General features: G+C 40.5%; 1 protein-coding gene across 2 annotated transcripts in view; it reads right to left on the bottom strand.

The window, feature by feature from the left end:
- LOC114658505 (ubiquitin-conjugating enzyme E2 U-like) overlaps positions 1–22,724 on the bottom strand; it is a 126,803-nt gene that overhangs the window by 60,989 nt on the left and 43,090 nt on the right. For both annotated transcript variants that reach the window (XM_028810572.2, XM_028810573.2), the window contains exons 4-5: positions 11,702–11,794; positions 11,427–11,524 (exon numbers count right to left, since the gene is read on the bottom strand). In XM_028810572.2, coding sequence (XP_028666405.1) covers positions 11,427–11,524; positions 11,702–11,794 — 191 coding nt within the window. The remainder of the gene's footprint in view (positions 1–11,426; positions 11,525–11,701; positions 11,795–22,724) is intronic.

Below are 22,724 nucleotides of genomic sequence, written 5' to 3'. Positions count from 1 at the left end.
AATCTGGCATAGCTGACCGATAGAAATTCACCAGGCACATTAAAAACTGCTGAAAACACATTAATTTAACATGACTTTCTCAGAGCTTCATTTTAGTGTAACCCTGATATTCTGTATAGGCATTTAATTATCATTGTTATCATGGCTCCACAATCCGTACTAACCTCTACTTTCTCTGCTGTTCTTTTTCCAGTTTTCTGTAGTGCTGATCTGCACCACCACCACCACTTGATCAAAGCACCGTGATGTCCCTACACTGATGGATTGAAGGCCAGAAGTCCACATTACCGTCATCATCAAGTTCTTCCATGTGAACCCTGAATACAATGAGGACTGATTGAGCTCATTTATGGTAGGTAGAATGCCTAGAGGGGGCTGGGTGGTCTCGTGGCCTGGAACCCCTGCAGATTTTATTTTTTTTCTCTAGCCGTCTGGAGTTTTTTTTTTGTTTTTTCTGTCCTCCCTGGCCATCGGACCTTACTTTCATTCTATGTTAATTAGTGTTCCCTAATTTTATTTTCTTATTTATTTTATCTTTTTTCTCTTTCTTCATCATGTAAAGCACTTTGAGCTACAATATTTGTATGAAAATGTGCTATATAAATAAATGTTGTTGTTGTTGTATATAAATAAATATTGTTGTTGGTTACTCCCGAGATTGTTTTCTTCAGGTGAGGGGTGAACACCTTAACTAGTTGGAGAAACTCAAGTAACTCAGGGTCTTGTTCACAAGTGGGGAGTAGACTTGATCATGAGAATGACTAACGGATAGGTGTAGACATGGAGGTTTTGTAGGCATTATCCTAGACCATGGCAATGAGGTGGGAGCTAAGTGTTTGGATGAAGCTTTTGATTTATCATTCCTTTTAGTACAAGGTCTGAGTAGTGACTGAAAGAATGAGATCACAAATACATGAGGCCAAAATGAGGTTTTTCTACTGTGTTGCTGGTCCAACTCTTCATGCCAGGGTGACAACCTCAGCAATATGGGATGAACTTAGAGTAGATCTGTTGCTTCTCTAGACTCAAAGGAGTCTGCAGATTTGGTTTCAGCATATATTCAGAATGCCCCCAGGAAACCCCTCTCTCGAGGTTTACAAGGCACCACCCACAGGGATAAAATCAAGGGGCAGACCTAGGACATACTGGAGGAATTATAGATCTTGACTGGCCTGGAAACACTGGTAAATCCCACAACTATGGTTGAAAGAAGTTAATCTGGATGCGTTAGCCTGGCCAACCAGGCTCAGCATGCCCAGGGCAGACAGGAGAAAACTTTCTTCTGCCAAACAGAACATGGGAACATGGCTTAGTTGGGTGAAATTGCATTTAAACGAACCACAAGAACCTTCAAAAAATTATCTGGACAAACAAGAACAACACAGGGTTGTTTAGTTGTTATGTACCACAGCATATCTGGTCAAAACCAAATACAGCATACTGACACATGAACCTAACACCAACAGTCAAGCAAAATGGTGGCAATTGTAAAGATTTAGGATTCAGATACATTGCATTCACAGAGTCCAGCATAAATGTATGTTTATTGCACCATATTTTAAAGTGCATGATCCTAACCACAATCCCTACAACTGAATGATTGAAAAAGAAAAGAATCACGGTTTTGAAATGGCCAAATTCATAACTCAAAGCCACCAAGATGTTTTGGTGGGACTTTAAAAGAACTTAGGCATAAATGAAATACCTCAAACATCAATGCACCAAAGTGGTGTAAGGAGAAGGCGGCAAAATTCCTCTAATACGATGTACTGAACCACATACAGAAAAGGATTATGTCAGGTTATTAAAAGATTTATACAAGTTAATGAATCATAGGATGTACAGGTATGTACTTTTTCACAAATGGATTCTGAGTGTTAGATTTTTTTCTTTTCCCTGAATTCAAAGTAAGAAAGTAAAATCTATTATGTATTGTTTGTCACCGGAGATTAGATTGTGAGGACTAAATGATTGTTAGCTATGCCCTGATAATGGACTATATGTCCGGCAGACCACAGTTTCATAACTGGTGCACCACAATTAACAGTCGTGTCTACTTTTCTCTGTACATGTCAGACTATAAATAATAACACCTGGTCATGTCACTTCCAGAAATTCTTAAGACGATTCAATAAATCCACTTATGGGATTTATTGGTAATGAGGACGAGACAGAGGAGAGCAGTCAAGTTAACTTTGTTTCTTGGTGCAAAGGGAACTGTCAGCATCTTAACATCAGCAAAACCAAGGAACTGCTAATTGACTTTCACCGCACCAAAGAGCCTCTGTGTCCAGTCACCCTTCAAGGAGTGGATGTAGAGGTGGTCCACTCCTACAAGTAATTGAGGGGCCACATCAATGTCAGGTTGGACTGCTCTCAGGACACACTATATATGAATGGGCAGAGCAGACACTTATTCCTTAGGAGACTGCATTCCTTTAATGTGGGAAGTGACATCCTTAACATCCAGTACGATTTTATATGCTGGGCTGGTAACATCATATTAAGAAAGGCCCACTGAAATAACATGCTAACTAAAAGGACAAGTTTAGTTATAGGACACACTGAACCTTCTGGAGGTCGTAGCAAAGGTGGGAAACAAAACAAAATTGAATGCCATTATGAACAATGCTGCATATCCTCTCTCTGACACACTAACACTGAAGACTTTCAGCCAACAAATTATTCAGCAAAAGTGTGTCAATAAACGCTTTATACCAACAGCAATATAACGGTATAATGCCTCACTGGGACTGGGACTGCCACGTCAGAAGTTTTCTATCTTTCAAAATGTTCTTCTTCTTAGTCATGTGTTCAGACCATTGTCTGTGTGTGTGGATGTGTGTTTGTCTGTCTATCTATCTATCATATAGTGCCTTTCTCATCTATCTATCTATCTATCTATCTATCTATCTATCTATCTATCTATCTATCTATCTATCTATCTATCTATCTATCTATCTATCTATCTATCTATCTATCTATCTATCTATCTGCTACATTAACTCTGTTAACTTTAATACTTTTTGAGCTACGGCTAGTTGACAGCGAAGGAAAGGGCAACAAAATCTCCAGTCAGTAGCATTAATGAAGAAAATAAACTTCTGGGGGTCCACATTCAGTTATAACAGACAAAGTTAGAGACAGTCACGGCTCTGGAGACCTCAGCCAACTGGTCGCACACCCACCCTGGTTATTCTACTGAACATGTCTATGCTGGACTGTCTGAGATAATGACAGAGTCTTTCAGTCCTTTGATTCCAAAGCTCCCTGTATCTCAGGTATATGCTGTATCTTTTCAGTGCTTATGCAGAATATGCTGACAATGAATGCAGTGAGGATATTTGAAATAAAACAAACCCCGTCTGCCCCACTGGGCCATATTAGAAATTTCGGGTGACTGATACAACCGAAGGCAAAAACCTGGGCTCCTGTCACTTATCTCTCTCTTTTTCTCTCAGTCTTCTGCTACCAAAGTTCTGTCCACAGCTTCTTTGCTGCCACTCAAACAGCAGTCACATGGACGCTTTTAGAAATATGATGAATAATAATAATAAATAATACATTTTATTTATATAGCGCCTTTCCCATGTTCAAGGCACTTACAGAATATAATAAAGAACGGCAGTGTACAGTATATAGCATTGTACAAACCAGATAAATAAATAAAGAAGATTAAGACAGTGAATTCTGGAAAAAAAACAGACAACATAATTGATGGTCTCGCACACACACACACATACAGGTTACATTAGCATCTTGACAGAGAAGTAAACTGAGAGAAGGGTAATAAAGTCAAGTAGAGCTAAAAGCCTTCCTGAACAGATGAGTTTTGAGGTGTTTTTTAAAACAATTCATGGAATCAGCTGACCTGATTAATTTCGGTACGTCATTCCAGAGTCTGGGCGCTATACAGCTGAAGGCCCTGCTGTCACCCATGGAGTGTAGATTAGTGTGGGGTACAACAAGATTGCCAGAATCAGAGGACCTTAGTGGGCGGGCAGGCACATAGTGATGGAATGGTCTAATGGAGTGCTGACTCTTGAATGTCCCATCCAGCAAGCCAAATTTCCCCCTGGGGAAGAAGGGGCCTGAGTTGCCTCGAGAGCTTGCATATTGTAATATTTTTAGTTAGCCAATAAAAGGCTTCATTTTGCTTGACTTCTCACTACATTCATAATGGGTAACACAGCCCAACACCCTGGTGCCCCTGGGGACAAATAAACATCCATCTATCTATCTATCTTTTATATAGTGCCTTTCATTCTATCTATCTATCTATCTATCTATCTATCTATCTATCTATCTATCTATCTATCTATCTATCTATCTATCTATCTATCTATCTATCTATCTATCTATCTATCTATCTGTTATATAGTGCCTTTTATATCTAATAAAGCCCTATCTATAAGTGAAGCCATACAATTGAGAACATGTCTCCTTACCTTCTCAAATGACTGTGACTATATACTGCACTTGCTTAAAATGTATCTGAACCCAAATGTACAAAACATGAAATGATGAAGCAATTGCTATAAAAATTAGCAAAAGGGAATGTGAACAAAGTGGGGTCTGAAGATCAGACAATTTCACCACAATTACAGACCTTTGTTTTATAGAAAAAAAATAAATATCACCAGCTAAACAATGCACAATGAAAAAAGTAAAATAAATAATACTGAAAACATCAAAATGTGCTCATCGTGCTATAAAACCTGACAGTCAGCATTTGCTCACTCAGAATCCTTTGATCTATTATTAAAATCTGGATAAAACTTTAATAGCATTTACTTCTGAAATATGCAACACAACACTTTTTTGCATGCTTGCAAAGACAGAACAAGTTAATATCTAGACAAAGGAAAAAGGCTAAGTTAAGGAGCATTGGCTGAAGTTGCTTACGCAGAAGACTGAAACAGTACAAAAATTATGTGGACCCCAAACAAAAAAAATGTGCAGGAAAGAGCTGGAAAAATTAGTGGGTGTCAAACCGACACTGTGAGTGAAACTCATTTCTTACAGCAATTTTCACACAAGTGAAGTGAATGATCTCATACGATGAGATGGGATGATGAGGACTCATGCTGGTGAGTTGTCAATGACAAGGGAACACAATGAAAGTGGAATAAAAAGATAATATTTGACTGTGCTGATAGTCAGGCACATTGTATAAGACTTAAGAGACAAATATGGACTCACAAAAATGTCAGTCAGAAAAATAAGAAATAAAAAGGCTCGAAAGATCCAAATTAAGCCAACAAAGACAGACGTTTACTGCATGATTGCTAAAGAAAAGCTCATGGTATGCTTAAAACCATCATAATGACAAAGTTACATGACTGCAGTGTAATTAAAACATCCTGGCGACAGCAGTAGAGTCCTTGACCGGGGAGACACTACTGATTGATTATCTGAAAGGAGGGACAGGAGTCATTCACAAAGTTGGTGTTCTTTACAATACTTGGTTAATGAAGAACGACAGAAACAAGCATAGAATTTTCATTTCTTGGTCTTTGGAGTGTGACTGATGGAGTGTGAATGACTATACCCTGCGATGGATTGCTAGTTACTGCCACAATTCTGGCTCCCCATGACCTTGAACTGGATAAGCAGGTTAGAAAATGGGTGAATTGAAAGAAAAATACGCTTTGTTTAATTAACTCATAGACCGCCTCATTACTTTATTACTGTTAAGATCTACTGTATGGGTCCAGATGCCCCTTGTCACATTTTTTGTAATGCTATAATGCCTCTTTTCATTACAATATTTCCCAACCTTTGGACAGTACTATACACACAGTTTAAACATTATTAACATTAACAAAATGGCTTTCATACATAAAATATGTATGACCCCTAACATCAAACAGAATTGTTAAAAAATCCTTTCATTACAAAAAGATAACAAAGCTAAAGCATAAGAAAAAGAAGCTTGTATCAGCATGTCAAAGAAGTGTACATTAAAAGGCCCTAATGGCATGCTCACCTCTCAGCCGTACTAAATCCCTTCTTTAATAATACACTGATGAGTGAAAGTGAAAAACTATAAATTCAGAGGGTTCTGGTTAATAATTCTCAAGCTACTGAAGTGCTTTCTGCAGAATTCACAAGGCTAGAGCCCATTAGTTTTGTTATGGTAGATTATTTGTACCAAAATGAAATGCAATGGCGGCACGGTGGCGCAGTGGGTAGCGCACAGTAAGGAGACCTGTGGGTTCGCTTCCCGGGTCCTCCCTGCGTGGAGTTTGCATGTTCTCCCCGTGTCTGCGTGGGTTTCCTCCCACAGTCCAAAGACATTCAGGTTAGGTGCACTGGCAATCCTAAATTGTCCCTAGTGTGTGTGTGCGTGCCCTGCCCGGGGATTTGTTCCTGCCTTGTGCCCTATGTTGGCTGGGATTGGCTCCAGCAGACCCCCATGACCCTGTGATAGGATAATGGATGGATGGATGAAATGCAATCCATGAAATGTAATACGTATGCATGTGGTGCATTTAATTTTGTCACCGTTTTATTATAATTAAAAACATATTGTAAAGGACAGCCGGGTCCCATGCCCGGCAGGGACACCCCTGCTGCATCTGTTCCGGGGGAGCCACCGTGGGCAGCTCAATACCTCCCCCGGGACACTTGGTGGCAGCCTCCCTGGCGGACGATGATTCCCCAACTTGGTGCATGGCTCCATGGGACATGGAGTCCTTCAGGGCCTGGTTGGGAGCTTGGATGGCCACCAGGGGGAGCTGCATGGACTTTGCAGCCTGGCTGGTCAATTCCTCAGCCCCACCCGGAAATGCAATTAGGCCCAGGTGATCAAGCACCTGGAATACTTCCGGGTGGGGAATAAAAAAGGCCAGCCACCACCACTCAAGAGAGCCAGAGTCGAGAGGAGGAGGACTAAGCCTGAGGAGGAGTGGTGGTGAAGAAGAGAAGAGAAGAGTGTTGTGGTAATATTTGTGAGTGTTTTGGGACTGTGTTGGGCCTGTGGGACACGGGGAAGGCGTGCCCCACAGCTGAAGAAAAATAAAAGTGTGCTTTGTTTAAGTACATGCCTCTGCGTCAGTCTGTGCCGGGTCAGGCGCTATATAGCGTCTATATTACAATATCAACCAAATGATTGATTGCTTTTCACTATGCCATGCAATTTTTGCATCAGTTTAAAATGCAATACAAACACACAATTCATTTTCATTCTTGTCCATAGGTAGCATCTCGTAACTAAAAGCAAAGCAAGCTAACTGATTTTCACTTGGTAAAAGTTTGAGTGTATTGCATTTTGATTAGAGACCACGCTTTAATTGCGCCAAAACTAAACCAACCAGCATCAGAAGGAGGGGCAAGCGGCATCGACAGTTGGGGTAAGAGGTGTACCACTTATAAACGTTTCCATTTTTTGGAGTGATTAACCAAAACAGCGAAAAGTATGTTTTAGATCTCGCTGAAGAACCTTCACTGTTATGTTAAGTTTTTTTTCTTTTTATTCATGTTAATATGAGACTTGCAGTTACATTTTTAAGGTGTGGGTTGTTAGCAGTTGTTACTAAATACTGAATATAGCAAAACATTTGTTAGTATCACTGAGCTTTGTTTCTTTGTACCTTGTTTTCATAATCTCTGTGAAAACCAGATATCATATATTTTTGCTGTGCGCCCTCCCCCATTATAACCTGTCATCTATGGGGGAGGAGCAAAAGCCTTAGATGCGTCAAAAATTTCAAGCTCCGGTTTTCGACGGATCTCGATATTTTAGGGTCCCCTGATACCGAAAATATCAACATCTCGATGATGGGTGTGTGTCTGTGTGTCACAGTTTCTTGAGGACAGTCTAGAGCTAAAACGGCTGGATGGAAAAATACCAAACTGAAAACCTAAACCTGTTATGAGATGACGATGTGCTGATTATATTTTGAGTCAAATCATGCAAGAGAAAGAAGCACTCTAGCGGAACCCTCAAATAACGTCATTCTGCAATGAATTATGAATTCTTCTTGTCAATTGCTATCATAATTATGTATTTTATAATGTGGCAGGCGGCTGGGGGCGGTATCCAGCCGGGACCCCTGGAAGGATCGGGAGAGGGACTACGCCTCCTCTGGACCATGAGAGGGCAGCCATCCTGGTTTGTATCGTGGCCACGGGAATGGAGCATGGAAGCTCAACCCTATAGGGGCCCGTGGTCACTGCCAGGGGGCGCCCAGACACCTGAGAAGTCCTGGATGTCAGCATTTCCGCCACACCCAGAGGTGCTGGCGGAAGGAAAACCAGGGACACCCAGAGTGTTTCTGGGTGCTCGTGCGGCACTTCCGTTATACCAGGAAGTGCCGCAGGAAGCTCGTCAGGAGGTACCCAGAGAGCGTCTGGGTGGACTTAAATCGGACCGCCTCCCTCCTTCCTGAAGGAAGGCTGGAGATTGGGAGGCCCGGACTGGGGGTGTGTGGTGCAGAGGCACCGGGTTGTATGCGTGGTAGCGTAAATAGTTTGTAAATATGAATAAACGTGTTGTGGTGTTTGAACCATCAGTGTCTGCCTGTCTGTGTCGAGGCTGGTCACCACAATAATCAGAAAGATCAGCATCAGAGCGGTAAATAATTACTGAAATGTTATAGAGTAGTTCGGGTAACTTGGTTCATAGGGTGCAAAGCCTACTGATGTTCACCTGTGAATTTTTTGCCTTCTTTGGACATAGAAAGGAATGAAATTGTCGTTTACATTGCCAGCACCCCTGCCTTATCAACTTCACCTTCGCCGTCTTTAGCACTTGCTGAACACACTGATAATTAGAACGCCTCTTACGCCAACTGTTGATGCCCCTTACCCCCCTTTTGATACTGATTGGTCATTTGATTACATTTAGTTTTGACACAATTAAACTGTGGTCTTGAATCAAAATGTAACACATGCAAGCTGCAGCTGAGCGGAATGCAATACGTTTACTTTGCTTTTAGTTATTAGACACAATCTATTGACATAAACGAAAATGCAACACACTGTACTTTGTATTTTGCATTGTATTATAAACTGACACAAATTGTGTGTCACAGTGAAAAGCAATCTATAATTTAGTAGATATATTTTTAATTATGACATGATAAAACCAGGCCAAAATGAAATGCACCATGCGCATATGAATTGCATTTCAATTCAGTTAACACGCTGGATTACTGCAATCCATCTTTTTAGAACAAAGGTGTCTACAGGAATTAGGAGTAACTGCAGGGGCTTATTAAGTTTAGCCACGCTCGTCTGCTAATAAGAATATTTTAATTAACTTCACAGGCTTTTTTGAAGCTGTCTGAAAAACATTTTTTATTCTATAGCCACACCTAAAAAAGAAGAGACGAATATCAGATGAAGTGGGAACTACAGACCATGATTAGTCACAGTATGTCTTTAAGGCCATTTGACATTGTGCGCATATAGGTAATGGAAGATTTAAAATGTTCTAATGACTGTTTCAATTTAATGTTTTTTCTATATTGTTGTTTAATGATAAAGGCTTAAAAAGTCCTTCAATCAAACACTTGTACTCATCTGTGTTTTTATACAGTCTTGTTTCCCTTAAGTAGCACTAGATACCACAGTGTAAACTGAGTTAAAAGAAGACAAGATAAATTCAAAATCTGAACCAAAACTTCACAATCAAGAGGAAGGCTTAAATAAACAAGTACAAAGGGTGGACACTGTTGCCCAGAACTGTGTTTTTACCATAATAATCAAGATGGATGACCTCAAAGTGCATATACCTGATTAGTTTCCTGGAAGTCCTGCCTTCGTAATGCAAAGATAAAGCTATGGCTTATATTACAATATGATGAACCATGAGGCTACGTCAAGGAGAAGGAGGAAATAGGAGATACGGAGATAATGAGATGACCGACAAAATGAAAGAAACTGCATAATACAGCTCTATGTGAATACAAGGGTAGACCCTGGTGTCACAGTTCACATTTCCTACACCTAAGAGAAAATCTGGAAGCACAAAGAGGACCACCGAGGAAGGAGTTATAGCTCAGATATCCCAAAGTCTGTTCTTCTCTCTCTCCTCAGATGACCAAAAACTCAGACCAACAACAACAACAACAACATTTATTTATATAGCACATTTTCATACAAAAGGTAGCTCAAAGTGCTTTACATAATGAAGAAAAGAAAAATAAAAGACAAATAAGAAATTAAAATAAGACAACATTAGTTAACATAGAAAGGAGTAAGGTCCGATGGCCAGGGTGGACAGAAAAAACAAAAAAAAACAAAAAAAAAACTCCAGACCATACCCCTTAGAGTGTGTCCAGGCAGCTCATAGATGAACATCAAAGCCACACAAATGATACTGGGCCCAAAACGGACAGGAGTTTTGCAAGAAAGACTGCTCTGGCTACTCCAAGAGGACAAAAAAAATAAAACAGCCAGATATACGGACATAAGAATGCTTACCTTTAAGCAGATATTCTAGAAAATGTAAATAAAAGTGCCTTGTATGGCTGGACTTCTGTTAGGATTTTAATCTGGAGGTACAAACAAGTTACACTAAAGGGATAATCTATAAAGCCAGTCAACAAGCCAAGGTCAGTAATGCAAGTCAGAAATCAGAACACCAAAGCCAAAACTAAACCAGAGATCAGTCAAAACAAGGTAAGTCCAATCCCCTAAATACTTTTTAAATCTGTTTAAATCTGTCGGCGGAGTGGAGGCTCTGAGACTAGGGATCTGCACTGGCAATCGGAAAGATTTCTGGTTCGAATCCCGTAAAATGCCAAAAGGGACTCTGCTCTGTTGGGTCCTTGAGCAAGGCCCTTAACCTGCAATTGCTAAGCGCTTTGAGTAGTGAGAAAAGCGCTATATAAATGCAAAGAATTATTATTATTATAATATGCAAAGAATTTTCTTTAATAAAGTCTATCATCATCTGGCTACAAACAATATGGCTCCAATGCAAACTAACACACAAAATAGAAGTGCTCCTGGAAAAAGTAGAAAACAAGATGGCACTATGGCACTGTGATGGCATCACCAAAAACATACAAGTAAATCAAATAGAAAAATCTTGATTCAATTCAGAAAAAATCAAATCAGTTTACATCGGTATAGCGCACTTTATTGAGTAAAAAATGACCAACAAATCAAAAATAGTCCTCATGAATTTCTATCAGATTTCTGCATTGTCACGGCTGAAATCTACCAAGAATAAGTACTTTTGATGTACGCCACCATCTCAGCTGCGATTCTTCCACCCACCAGCTTTATATTTAAAATATTATTCCCCTCATTGTCTCCATTCGTGGGGCAAATCCTCTTTTTGCTCTTTCTCTTATGTGCATTATATAAAATCACATGTTTGTGCTGGATTTTATGTTAGGTTTGTAATATAAAGAAGTTTACCTAAACTTTACAGAGTTTATGAATTAACCTAGCAAAGCAGATAGACTTACCTGCACAGCCAGAAGGACAGTGGCCATTGTGAAGCCTGCCTCCCACAACTCCTTATTATCCAGAAAGCTTATACAGGGTCTCCCAGAATGCTTATCCACTAAACATAAACAGAACAAGAATAAAGTAACTGCGGTATCCATACAGCAAGCAACAAGCAATCTTTTCAAGGCGTTTATTTCCAAAGTCTATCAACTTACTGCAACAAACATCTACCCAACAGCAAACAGATATTTATGTAAGAAAACAAGAAAAACAAGCAGCATGTAAGGCTTACCGTTTGGATGAAAAGGAATAGTAGTAAATTTTACTATAGGGGGAGCAGTATTGTAATCTTCATTGTATTGGAGTGTCAGCTGAAGAGAGCCCCCTGAAGAGGAAATTTAAATATCTGAATTAAAAATAAATCATTATGGTTTAAGCAGTCACATACACTTGAGATCTGAATGAATCAGTACACTGTGTGCTAGTTATAAAAGAATAATCAAAATATAATCATTGTGTCACTGGGATTTATGCTTTAAATGGTTCCGTTTTAACAAAGCTATCCAGATAGACAATAGAGGGCACTGTCGCTCCTCAATCCCAACACACAGACACTGAGGACACATGTTAAAAGCACAATGAGCTTGTTCATTCTTTACTCCTCACTGTGCTTATCCCAGCACAACGGCCACAAATAAATAAGCAACACAGCCCACACAATTCTTTTCTCCCTCTCTTTCTTCCTCCTCCACTTCTCCCAACAAGCTTTGTCCACCATCCACCCGACTCTGGCTCCCCAACTGGGTTTAAGGCAGTCCTTTTTATATTGGCCAACCTGGAAGTACTTCTGCCCTTCCGTTCACATGGCCTGCCAGCACTTTTGGGTTAGGTGAAAACCTTGTCTCACATAAGTCCTCCTCAGCATCCCCTGGCAGTACCCACGGCACCCAACAGGGCCGAGATAAAGAACTTCAAGTCCCATATTGCCCTGTGGGAATCCGAGGCACTGCTGTGATCCTGTGGACCTGCCATCCAGAGTCTCGGGGGAGGCAGTGCCTTAAAGAAGATGCCTTCCCCCATCCTTCCATATCCTGGGTGTCCCGGTCGGGTTGGGATGCCAGTTGTCTCTTACGATAGATAGATAGATAGATAGATAGATAGATAGATAGATAGATAGATAGATAGATAGATAGATAGATAGATAGATAGATAGATATGAAAGGCACTATATGATAGATAGATATGAAAGGCACTATATGATAGATAGATGTGAAAGGCACTATATGATAGATAGATAGACAGATGTGAAAGGCACTATATGATAGATAGATAGATGTGAAAGGCACTATATGATAGATAGATATGAAAGGCACTATATAATGGATAGATAGACAGATAGCTAGATAGATGTGAAAGGCACTATATGTATGATAGATAGATTACAATATGCAAGTTCTCGAGGCAACTCAGGCCCCTTCTTCCCTAGGGGGAAATGTGCCTTGCTGGATGGGACTTTCAAGGGTCAGCACTCCATTAGACCATTCATCATATTTCTAAAAGTGTCCATGTGACTGCTGTTTGAGTGGCAGCAAAGAAGCTGTGGACAGAACATTGGTAGCAGAAGACTGAGAGAAAAAGAGAGAGATAAGTGACAGGAGCCCAGGTTTTTGCCTTCGGTTGTATCAGTCACCTGAAATTTCTAATATGGCCCAGTGGGGCAGACGGGGTTTGCTTTATTTCAAATTTCCTCACTGCACTCGTTGTCAGCATATTCTGCATAAGAACAGCAAAGATACAGCATATACCAAAGATAAAGGGAGCCTTGGAATCGAAGGACTGAAAGACTCTGTCATTATCTCAGACAGCCCAGCATAAATGTGTACAGTAGAATAACCAGGGTGGGTGTGCGGCCAGTTGGCTGAGGACACCGGAGCTGTGACTGTCTCTGACTTTGTCTGTTATAACTGAACATGGATCCCCCCCAGAATTTTATTTTCTTCATTAATGCTACTGACTGGAGATTTTGTTGCCCTTTCCTTCATAGTCAACTAGCTGTAGCTCAAAAAGTATTAAAGTTAACAGAGGTAATTTGATAGATAGATAGATAGATAGATAGATAGATAGATAGATAGATAGATAGATAGATAGATAGATAGATAGATAGATAGATAGATAGATAGATAGATAGATAGATAGATAGATAGATAGATAGATAGATAGATAGATAGAACGAACTTCATTTGTTCCAAGGGAAATGTAAGACTGTTCCTCCCTTACTTTCTCTTCCTTATTGTCACGCAATAAATAGACCAAAGTAGCATCATATGAAAAGTTGATAAGGGCAATGTTTGTACATTTATTACTTTACACTGTCCTAGTGTTAGAGATGGTGGATGTGTTTGTGAGAGGGCCCTGTCAATTGTTGGTCCTTTCCTTGTTCAGTATGCTGTCAGGATAAGGCCCAGCTCCCTGTGACCCTAAAGTAGATGAACATCTTTAAGGATGGATGGCTGGATGGATGGATAAATGAGTGCCATGTTAACAAATTCAAAAGACTGTTCCATACTCCTCCTTATTATCAACCTGTAACAAACTGACCAATGGAGTATCATTTGCAGATTTAATAAGGGAGGCCTTTGTGGAGTCTGTTTTCCATCTTTGCGAGTTTTTCTTCATTTAATCTGTTTTTTACCCGGCTCATTCATTTCTTTTCACCCTGCATTTCCTGATAAGGGTCACGATACCAATGCGGTCAGATGGACAGGACAGGCCACTGTATCCTTAGCAACGTTTCCCAGTTCATACCATTATAACTGCTGACTTTAAATTGTCCTCCTGCATGAGTATGGGTGATTGTGCCATTGGTGGACTGCTGCGGCATTCTGGGAAGATTCCCATTAATGCTGCTATCACAGGCTTTGGCTCCTGTGACCCTGAACCTGATTAATCAGGTTTGATAACAGGTAGATGGAGAGATGGTTACTACAGCTTTATATGTATATATTACGTACCTTTACCCTAGACAAAATTGAACAAAACCTCCTGCAATTGTTAGGATAAAGAATACTGAGTATGGCAGACAGAAAATAGTCTGGTGAAAAGTGTACGACAGTGCAATTTAGACATCCTTTTTAATTTGATGTGATCTAGGGCTCAGGAAGTCAAGTACCAAGCCAGACCTTCATTCAAAGTAATCTCTGAACCAAAATGCTTAGTTGAATTGTACTGAAAGCTGAACTATACGATGACATGTAGTGCCTTCCAAGAGCTTCTAAATCAAATCCAGTCACATAATAATCTTAAGACCTGCTCTGGTTTATGTATCAAGATGGTCTAAATATTGGTATGTGCACTTTAGACTATGACTTATAACAATCCTTTCAAAGCTCTACTTTACTAAGAACACGAGGACATGGGTCTATAATCATTTAGCTCAGCTGGAGCCACTTTAGCAAAGGGGACTGTGGAAGTAGTTAGTGGAAGTAAATGTTGGAAAAAAATAGCGAGGTATTTTTCAAACTGTTTTAAAGCATACCTAGTAATATTTTTTTGGACCTAGACTTTTGCAGACATTAAAAACCTCACTAATGGCAGCATTGTTACTGTTATTTTATTGTTTTACTGCTGCAAGGACCTGACTTCAACTTCTGGTCTGGTCACTCCCTGTGACAAGTCTGCATATCCACTGTGTTATCTGGGTTCACTAGGTACTCTGGGATCTTCCTACACCCCGAAGGTTCATAAGCATCTTCCACATCTTACAATAACACGATTGCACCAGGGGTTGCTATACAACTTCTATAGACCGTAATAGATACTGAATTTGGCACCTTGTTCTTTACATTTAAAGTGTAAATTCTTACCCCTGGGTCATAGGTGCCTCTTAAACATCTTCTTGTGTTCTGATTTTCCACTCAATTATGTTTTTCTACAACACTTTTGTTGCTTAAGAACAGTTAAGATTTGAGAGGTTTAATTTATGGAATATTATAATTTTTTCTAAATATTCTTAAAGAAGTGGACAATCCATATTACTAACCGAGAATGGTAAACCGGAAGGCACGGACCCAGGTACACGGCGATGGACGCAGGAGACATAGTGCGCAGGCCAAAAAAAAAGATATGCAAAGATTTGAAAATGCCAATCAATACTAACTGAACCCTGATTATAAAGTGGAAAATCAGTGGACACCAAGCCAAGATCAGGTAGACCAATAAATAAGAGTATTTCAAAGACAATCCATCATGGGAATTGTGCAAAATGCAAAGTAAAACCCCACAGGCCTGAAGTGAATGAAAGTGGAGTGTTGGTTTCAGCATGTATAATAAAGACATAGTTAAAACAAAAATGGGCAGCATGGTGAAGTTGCCAGAAAAAAAAAAACATCTTTTGCATCACAGCACTAAATGGCCTGTTTGAAATATTCCAAACAGTATATATAGAAATGTAAAGACTTTTATAATAGAGTAATTTGGAGTGATGACACAAAACATAAATGCCACATTTGGAGTGGACTATGAAGCCTATGAAGAGCAACACACCACTACTGTGAAGCACTGAAGTTGATCTCTGCTGCATTGCAGATGTGGGAGCTGCAGCTGCACAGGAAATCTGGTCAGAGTTGTGGCTGTGAATGGCACTTTCAATACAACAATGATCCTGCGTGCAAGGCCAAGCTGACCCTTCGATGGCTGCAGTGGAAGAAAGTGAAGGTTCTAGAGTGTCCCTTGAAATGCCTGAACCACAAGATCATTGAGGCTTTGTCGGGTGAACTGAAATGTGCATTACCTACCTACAAGGCAACTAAAGAATTTAGAGACCTGGAGCTTTTTCTCAAGATGAACGGGTGGCTTTTCCACTTGAGAAGAAAGAGGAACACATTCATGGCTATCACTAAAGGTTGCAAGTAGTCGCTGATGTTCAAGGGAACAACACACAATATTAAGAACCACAGGTATGTAAGTAACATTTTGAACAAGGTCATGCACATAATCTCAGTTATTATTATTATTTGTATAATAAATGTGTAATTCAGTGAGGACAAATATCTTCATCTGAGTTCTATTACTAAATAAAAAAATATTTGTAGGATCAATAATATTTTATAAAAATGGTAAACATGTAGAGTCCCAACAGATGTCATACTATTTAATATGCTGCACTAATCTAACAATAAAAGCACACCTAGGAGAACAAAAGAACATAAAAAAGCAAAATAAATTCCTGCTGTGCCTTGGGCCTTCCTGTGAAAGGTTCTGTCCAAGTCTACTTGGTGATGTTACTTACCCACTTGTCTGACTTCAATCTATCAAATCAAAGCGTCCCTCCCACAATTCCCATCTCTCATTAGTCTGTCCTTGTTGTTGAGCTTTTAACCACAACTCTTGTTTAGACTCTTAGTTTGAGGCTCATCACTTTAATTTAAGGGTGTGAGCAATGATTTCATTTAATTATTTAAAAATTATGAGTCTATTTCTTATTTTTCATGTAAAGTAGAGATGAGAGGTCACCATAGCATCTCACTAAAAAAAATTACATGGCATCAAAATGTCATAACTGATGTAAATAACAGAACAAAACTTTCACAGACCTACCTAATCTAATACAGGGTCTGGGTGTTGGAGTCTGTCTTGACAGCATTGGGCACAAGATGGGAACCAATCCAGGACCGAGTGCTAGTTCACTGCAGGACACACAGGGTGTCTGTTATTGGCCCTGGATCCTTTTAACCTCAGTCCTCATGCAGCCCTTCTAGGGCTGGATACTGAAGAACTATTCAGGTTGACAGTCGTAATAGAGCAACTGGGGCCCACCTCTCCTAATCAGAGACCATGTGTTTCTACCAAACATGTTGGGAGAAAACTGCGTGGCCACCCACCAGTCCCTCCTGCACTCACTTCTTTAAAAGACAACATGGACCGAGTTTTCTGATCCCGTGTTGCCACGTAGTGGGGCTAAAGTTCTTCTGGCCTCTTGTCAAGCCTCAATGGTCTCATTCTCTCTCACATTAGCTGCCAGACTTCCCAGCATGTGCAAATATACTACAGATACCAGTGTGGGGTTCCCCTTTGCCATTGACCAGTTCCATGCCCTTTCTCGTTCCAGCACCAACCAAGTACAACCTTCATTCCTGGCAGCTCTTAATTAAAAAGCACATGCAATTGCATATAAAATTGCACTTAGGTATTTCTGTTATTTTACTTTGTCATCAATTGTGTGTAGTAAAATGTGGTAAAATGGATTGTGGAGTGCAGACTTTAAAAATTTCAGTTATTTACAGGTCCGAGATATCACAGAAATGTATGCCATTTTTGTAAATTACATATAATGCATTACTAAAAGGCAGTATGTTATATCTATTGTGGAGACTGGCTCGGACACAGACAGGCAGACACACTTATGTCACCCAACACATGTTTATTTACAATACTATTTACAATTACAGTGCCACAAACCCCAATCTTCCCCAAAGTCCAGGCCAACCACTCTGCCTCTTCGGACCGCCTCCTTCTCTCGTTCTTGCACCTTGTCCTGCTTCCACCCGACTCCAGCCTCGAATGAAGGGAGGCGGCCCCTTTTATCTGTACCCGGATGTGTTCCAGGTGTGCACCGGCAATCCCGTGGACACGCCCCAGTGTGGTGGAAATGCCGGCTGTCCTCCCGGAAGCACTCTCTTCTGTTCCCTCTCTTCTTCCCCCCAGCACTTCCTGGTGTGGCGGAAGTACTGGGGTCCAGGGTCCTTCAGGCAGAGGGACACCCCCTGGAGGTGACCACGGTCCCCTAAAGGGTTGGGCTTCCAAGCCCTGTACCCGAGGCCCCCAATACAACCAGGGCAGATGCCCCCTCGCGGTCTGGAGGAGGAATGAGCCCTCCTCCTGTCTTCCTGGGCGTCCCGGCCGGGCATGAGCCCCGTCCGGGTGCCACACTATCTATCTCTGCTCTAAAATGGACCTTGAGAAAAAAAATCATTTGTATTGCATAATGGAGAAAGGTCCCTAAAATAATCACATTTATTAATTTTCCTTACTCACTAATTATGGAGCCCGTAACTCTGGAATTGGGTGCAAGCTGAAAACCAGCTCTGGGTGGGACAGCAGTCAAGTACACTCACTCTGAAATTCTACCACTAATTCAAGCCGGAATCCATTTACAGTTGCAAGTCAAACAAACTTCAGTATCTTTGTAGGAGGAAACAATACACCAACAATATACCAGGATGAAAATAAAAACAATATGCAAACACCAAGTATCGAGCACATGGGCTAGAATCTGAAGGATCTGAACCCTGGACTCAGTGGAGTTTCTGAATCGTGTGCCTGAGGAGTAAAGGATTACCAGATGTTTTACAAAACACGTAATAAGCTTCCCTCAGTAATTTGACTTATTACTAAAATGTTTATAACAATCCTAAGCTTTGTCTTTTAAAGAAATCATTTGTGTCTATTTTTCTGTTACATGCTAATGTAATTATTTACCTGTATAAATTTAGCTTCTTCTAGACTGTCAGAATATCTCATGCCAGGTGAGGTAACCCTCTTTCCGGCTAAGGGGCTGAACCAATTGGCCCTGCAGTGTTCTCTATATCCTCAGCTGTGTGTGCTCATGTCCAACCTGAACGTTCCAGTTTAGTGATGAAGCTTGGCAGTCATCACCTGCACTACAAAGATGACCACCTGTTGTTATATTTAATTGTGTGTTTGCACTTCCAGTTCTAGTTTTTCCCAGTCAAAGGAACATGCAGCACACGCCAATGAAGAGGTATGAAAAGTTCAGTACTGTTTGCCCCCTTAAACAAGAAAGGAGATCAAAATCAGGAATATGCCATTCACAAGATATTACACTGTAACTTGGTTTTCACCCACCACTGAAGAGGACGGTGAGAAATCTGAACAAGTGAGAAAATGAATACATGACATAACATTCAGCAGTGCTTGAGGACTGACTTGAATGGTGGTGCATACTACATTTTTTTTATTACTTAATCAAAGAGTCAGTTATCACATTTTAATTTATGAAATATTTTTGTAAAAGTGAATCATATACACAAATAAAAGTGAGAATGAAACACCTGATGGCACTGATCTCATTTAATTAGCTGGTATTATTTTTTTTTCTTTTATTCTATATTCAGAAAAGCACAACAGCATGATTTTTACATTTATAAGACATTTACAAATATTTCTGCTTTTGCTATAGAACTAAAATGCTTAACTCTCTTTTGTTGATTTCATTCTATTTTGTCCTTTCTCTGTGCAGTTTTCCCCGTTTATTGTATCTTAATAATCACAATTAAAAGCGAGCTGAGCAAACAACACTGAATCGTGAAAGGCTGCAACTACTTTAGTGTCAGACCCACTAATTAGTAAATAATGGATCGATTAAACAATTTGAACACCTGGAAAAGTAGAATAAAATCAAGATGAAAATATTTTTAAAACAAATTACATTATTATTATTGTCATATAACTGCTTGGTACATTTCAATATTTATTTTTTTTTTTTACCAAACTTAGTTTTCTATTTTCTATATTGTTCCCAAAACACAGAACTTGGGGAAATGACAGTTCACTTAATTAGCCCAGGAGTCTAATTAAAAACAGAAGCTGGTTGGAACAAAAACCTGCAGCCACAGGGGGTCCCTGCAGTTTGGGAAAGACAGCTTAAGAGCACAGTTCACAATTCTTCCCAGCAGATGGCAGTAGTTGGCCTCTATGCATTTCTGCTTCAACAAGACCAATTTGAAAAATTCGTATTACCTGGTTCTCCACGTGTCTGCGTGGGTTTCCTCCCACAGTCCACAGACATGTAGGTTAGGTGCATTGGCAATCCTAAATTGTCCCTAGTGTGTGCTTGGTGGGTGTGTGTGTGCCCTGCGGTGGGCTGGCGCCCTGCCCGGGGTTTGTTTCCTGCCTTGCGCCCTGTGTTGACTGGGATTGGCTCCAGCAGACCCCGTGACCCTGTGATTAGGATATAGCAGATTGGATAATGGATGGATGGATGTATTATTACCTGTACTGCTAAAATGCTCTCCTTAAGATGCTAATTGCTTAACTAAAGTACTTTTACATTATAGGTTTATGTGTTCATTATTATTACATACCAGTACCGGCGCACTGCATGATAACGTGCAGTGAATACACTTGACTTGAGCATTCCTAGTTTTCCTCCTCTTTCTCTGTACGTTTAGCATTCGTTTGCTCAGAGGTTGATGTGCTTGCTGCTTCCTGAGCAGCTCTTCTTTCTCTCCACCCTAGCGGTGCGCTTCTTCTTTTCTTTCATCGGCATCTTTTCGCAGTAAAACTGATTTGTTGCAATTACTTAATACATTTTCTTTAATTTTTCACTTATGCTGGCAATTAAGTCTTCACTCTGCCTCAGGAATGATTTAAGATATGAAGAGGTAGGGGAAGTGATGGCGAAGGTGGTAGGGATGAGAACGGCACCTGTACGCACACGCTGCACTGCCACCCTGCTGGCCGCTGCCAAGAGTTGATTCTACACTAGAATAAAATAAAAATAAAAAGAGGAATAACCTTGGAGGGGCACGGTGGCGCAGTGGGTAGCGCTGCTGCCTCGCAGTTGGGAGACCTGGGGACCTGGGTTCGCTTCCCGGGTCCTCCCTGCGTGGAGTTTGCATGTTCTCCCCGTGTCTGCGTGGGTTTCCTCCGGGCGCTCCGGTTTCCTCCCACAGTCCAAAGACATGCAGATTAGGTGGATTGGCGATTCTAAATTGGCCCTAGTGTGTGCTTGGTGTGTGGGTGTGTTTGTGTGTGTCCTGCGGTGGGTTGGCACCCTGCCCAGGATTGGTTCCCTGCCTTGTGCCCTGTGTTGGCTGGGATTGGCTCCGACCCTGTGTTCGGATTCGGCGGGTTGGAAAATGGATGGATGGATAACCTTGGAGGTCAATTATCACCCTGAAGCGGATAGTAGAGGTCACGTAGTATATGTGTACCAAATTTCAGGTCAATCGGTCAAACGGTTTGTGAGCGACAGGTGATTTAAAATCCTGGACAGACAAACGAACAGCCACGGTAGAGTATTATATAAGAAGATACAAAATACAGTGAAATTCTTTCTACAGTATTAAAGTTAGTAATTAAAAATTAGGAAAAATGTTTTGTTAAAAACTTGCTACCTTTCACCCAGAATTACAGAGGCACCAAAATGTTTTGTTTCAGTTTGAAACAAGTCAAGCACATTTGGAATTTTCCCACCATTGCTTGAATCATTCAAGCAAATGGTGGGCTTCAAACCCAAAATTCGTTATTTCTCCAATTGCTGGATCCATAAACCTGAAATAAATATAAAACAACAGGACCAAATCTTTCGCAGTGTCTTGTTGTGCAGTCTGAAGAGCACTTACTGCACCATTGGATGCATATTTTGCACTGGCTGCCAGCAGATATAACAACTAACTGCCTGTTCAGTCACTCAGAGGTCTTTGAATCCCCAAATTATTGTCTGAAATGCCCAGATAAATTCCAGATTCATAGGCCACTGTGAGGGCACAGAAACACTAATGATGACACATAACAATAAGAGCTACCATATATCCTACTGCTTATAATTAGGAGCTGCCTCAGTACAGGCATACTGACATGAGCCTCTGCTGTCACATTATTTCATTTTCAGATGTGTTGCCAGATAAATTAAAGAATCCTATAATTTATTCTGCATAACCCTGTCTTCAGTTATAAAAAAATACAACTATTAATAATAAAGGTACATTTCCAGAACAGACAGGATACTGGGATGTTACCAATTATCAGATGGCTCCCTCTTTAGCTAAAGAAAATGCAGCATAATAATTTTAATTTGGTGGGATATATGATGGAGATGGGGAGAGAGGCAAAAAATAGAATGCCCTGACAGGATATATAGCCAGAAAACAAGGGACCCTAATATAATTAAACTTTTTGACAGACTAGCTAGTGGGCAAGGGCTTTCCAAGGAGAAAAGGATGGTGCAGGATAGGGACAGACCAGAAAGAGCCATAATACGTAAAGAAACTAATCTTTACAACAAACTAATTGTTTTTTTATTGATTCACATCATTATCCCAAAGTGATGATAGTGACCACCAGAGGAGTGGATACATTCTGTGTATAATTGTAAAGCAGTGTGTGTGACAGAGAGATGTGACCGCATAGTAATCAACTAATATTTCTCCAAGAAAAGTAGAGGAGAGGTGACCCACCTTCTGCCAATGATACTTGACCCTCTCATTGTGAATAAGAAAACATGGAAGGTGAACAAGAGGGATAACAGAGGGCAGCGATTGTTCTCAAGACAGGAGAAACAGGATCATGTTGCC

This window comes from Erpetoichthys calabaricus, chromosome 10 (genome assembly GCF_900747795.2).
Source record: "Erpetoichthys calabaricus chromosome 10, fErpCal1.3, whole genome shotgun sequence".
NCBI classification, from domain to species: domain Eukaryota; kingdom Metazoa; phylum Chordata; class Cladistia; order Polypteriformes; family Polypteridae; genus Erpetoichthys; species Erpetoichthys calabaricus.
Note: the sequence above shows the minus strand (reverse complement) of the source record. Positions and strands in the feature narration are given on the sequence as shown.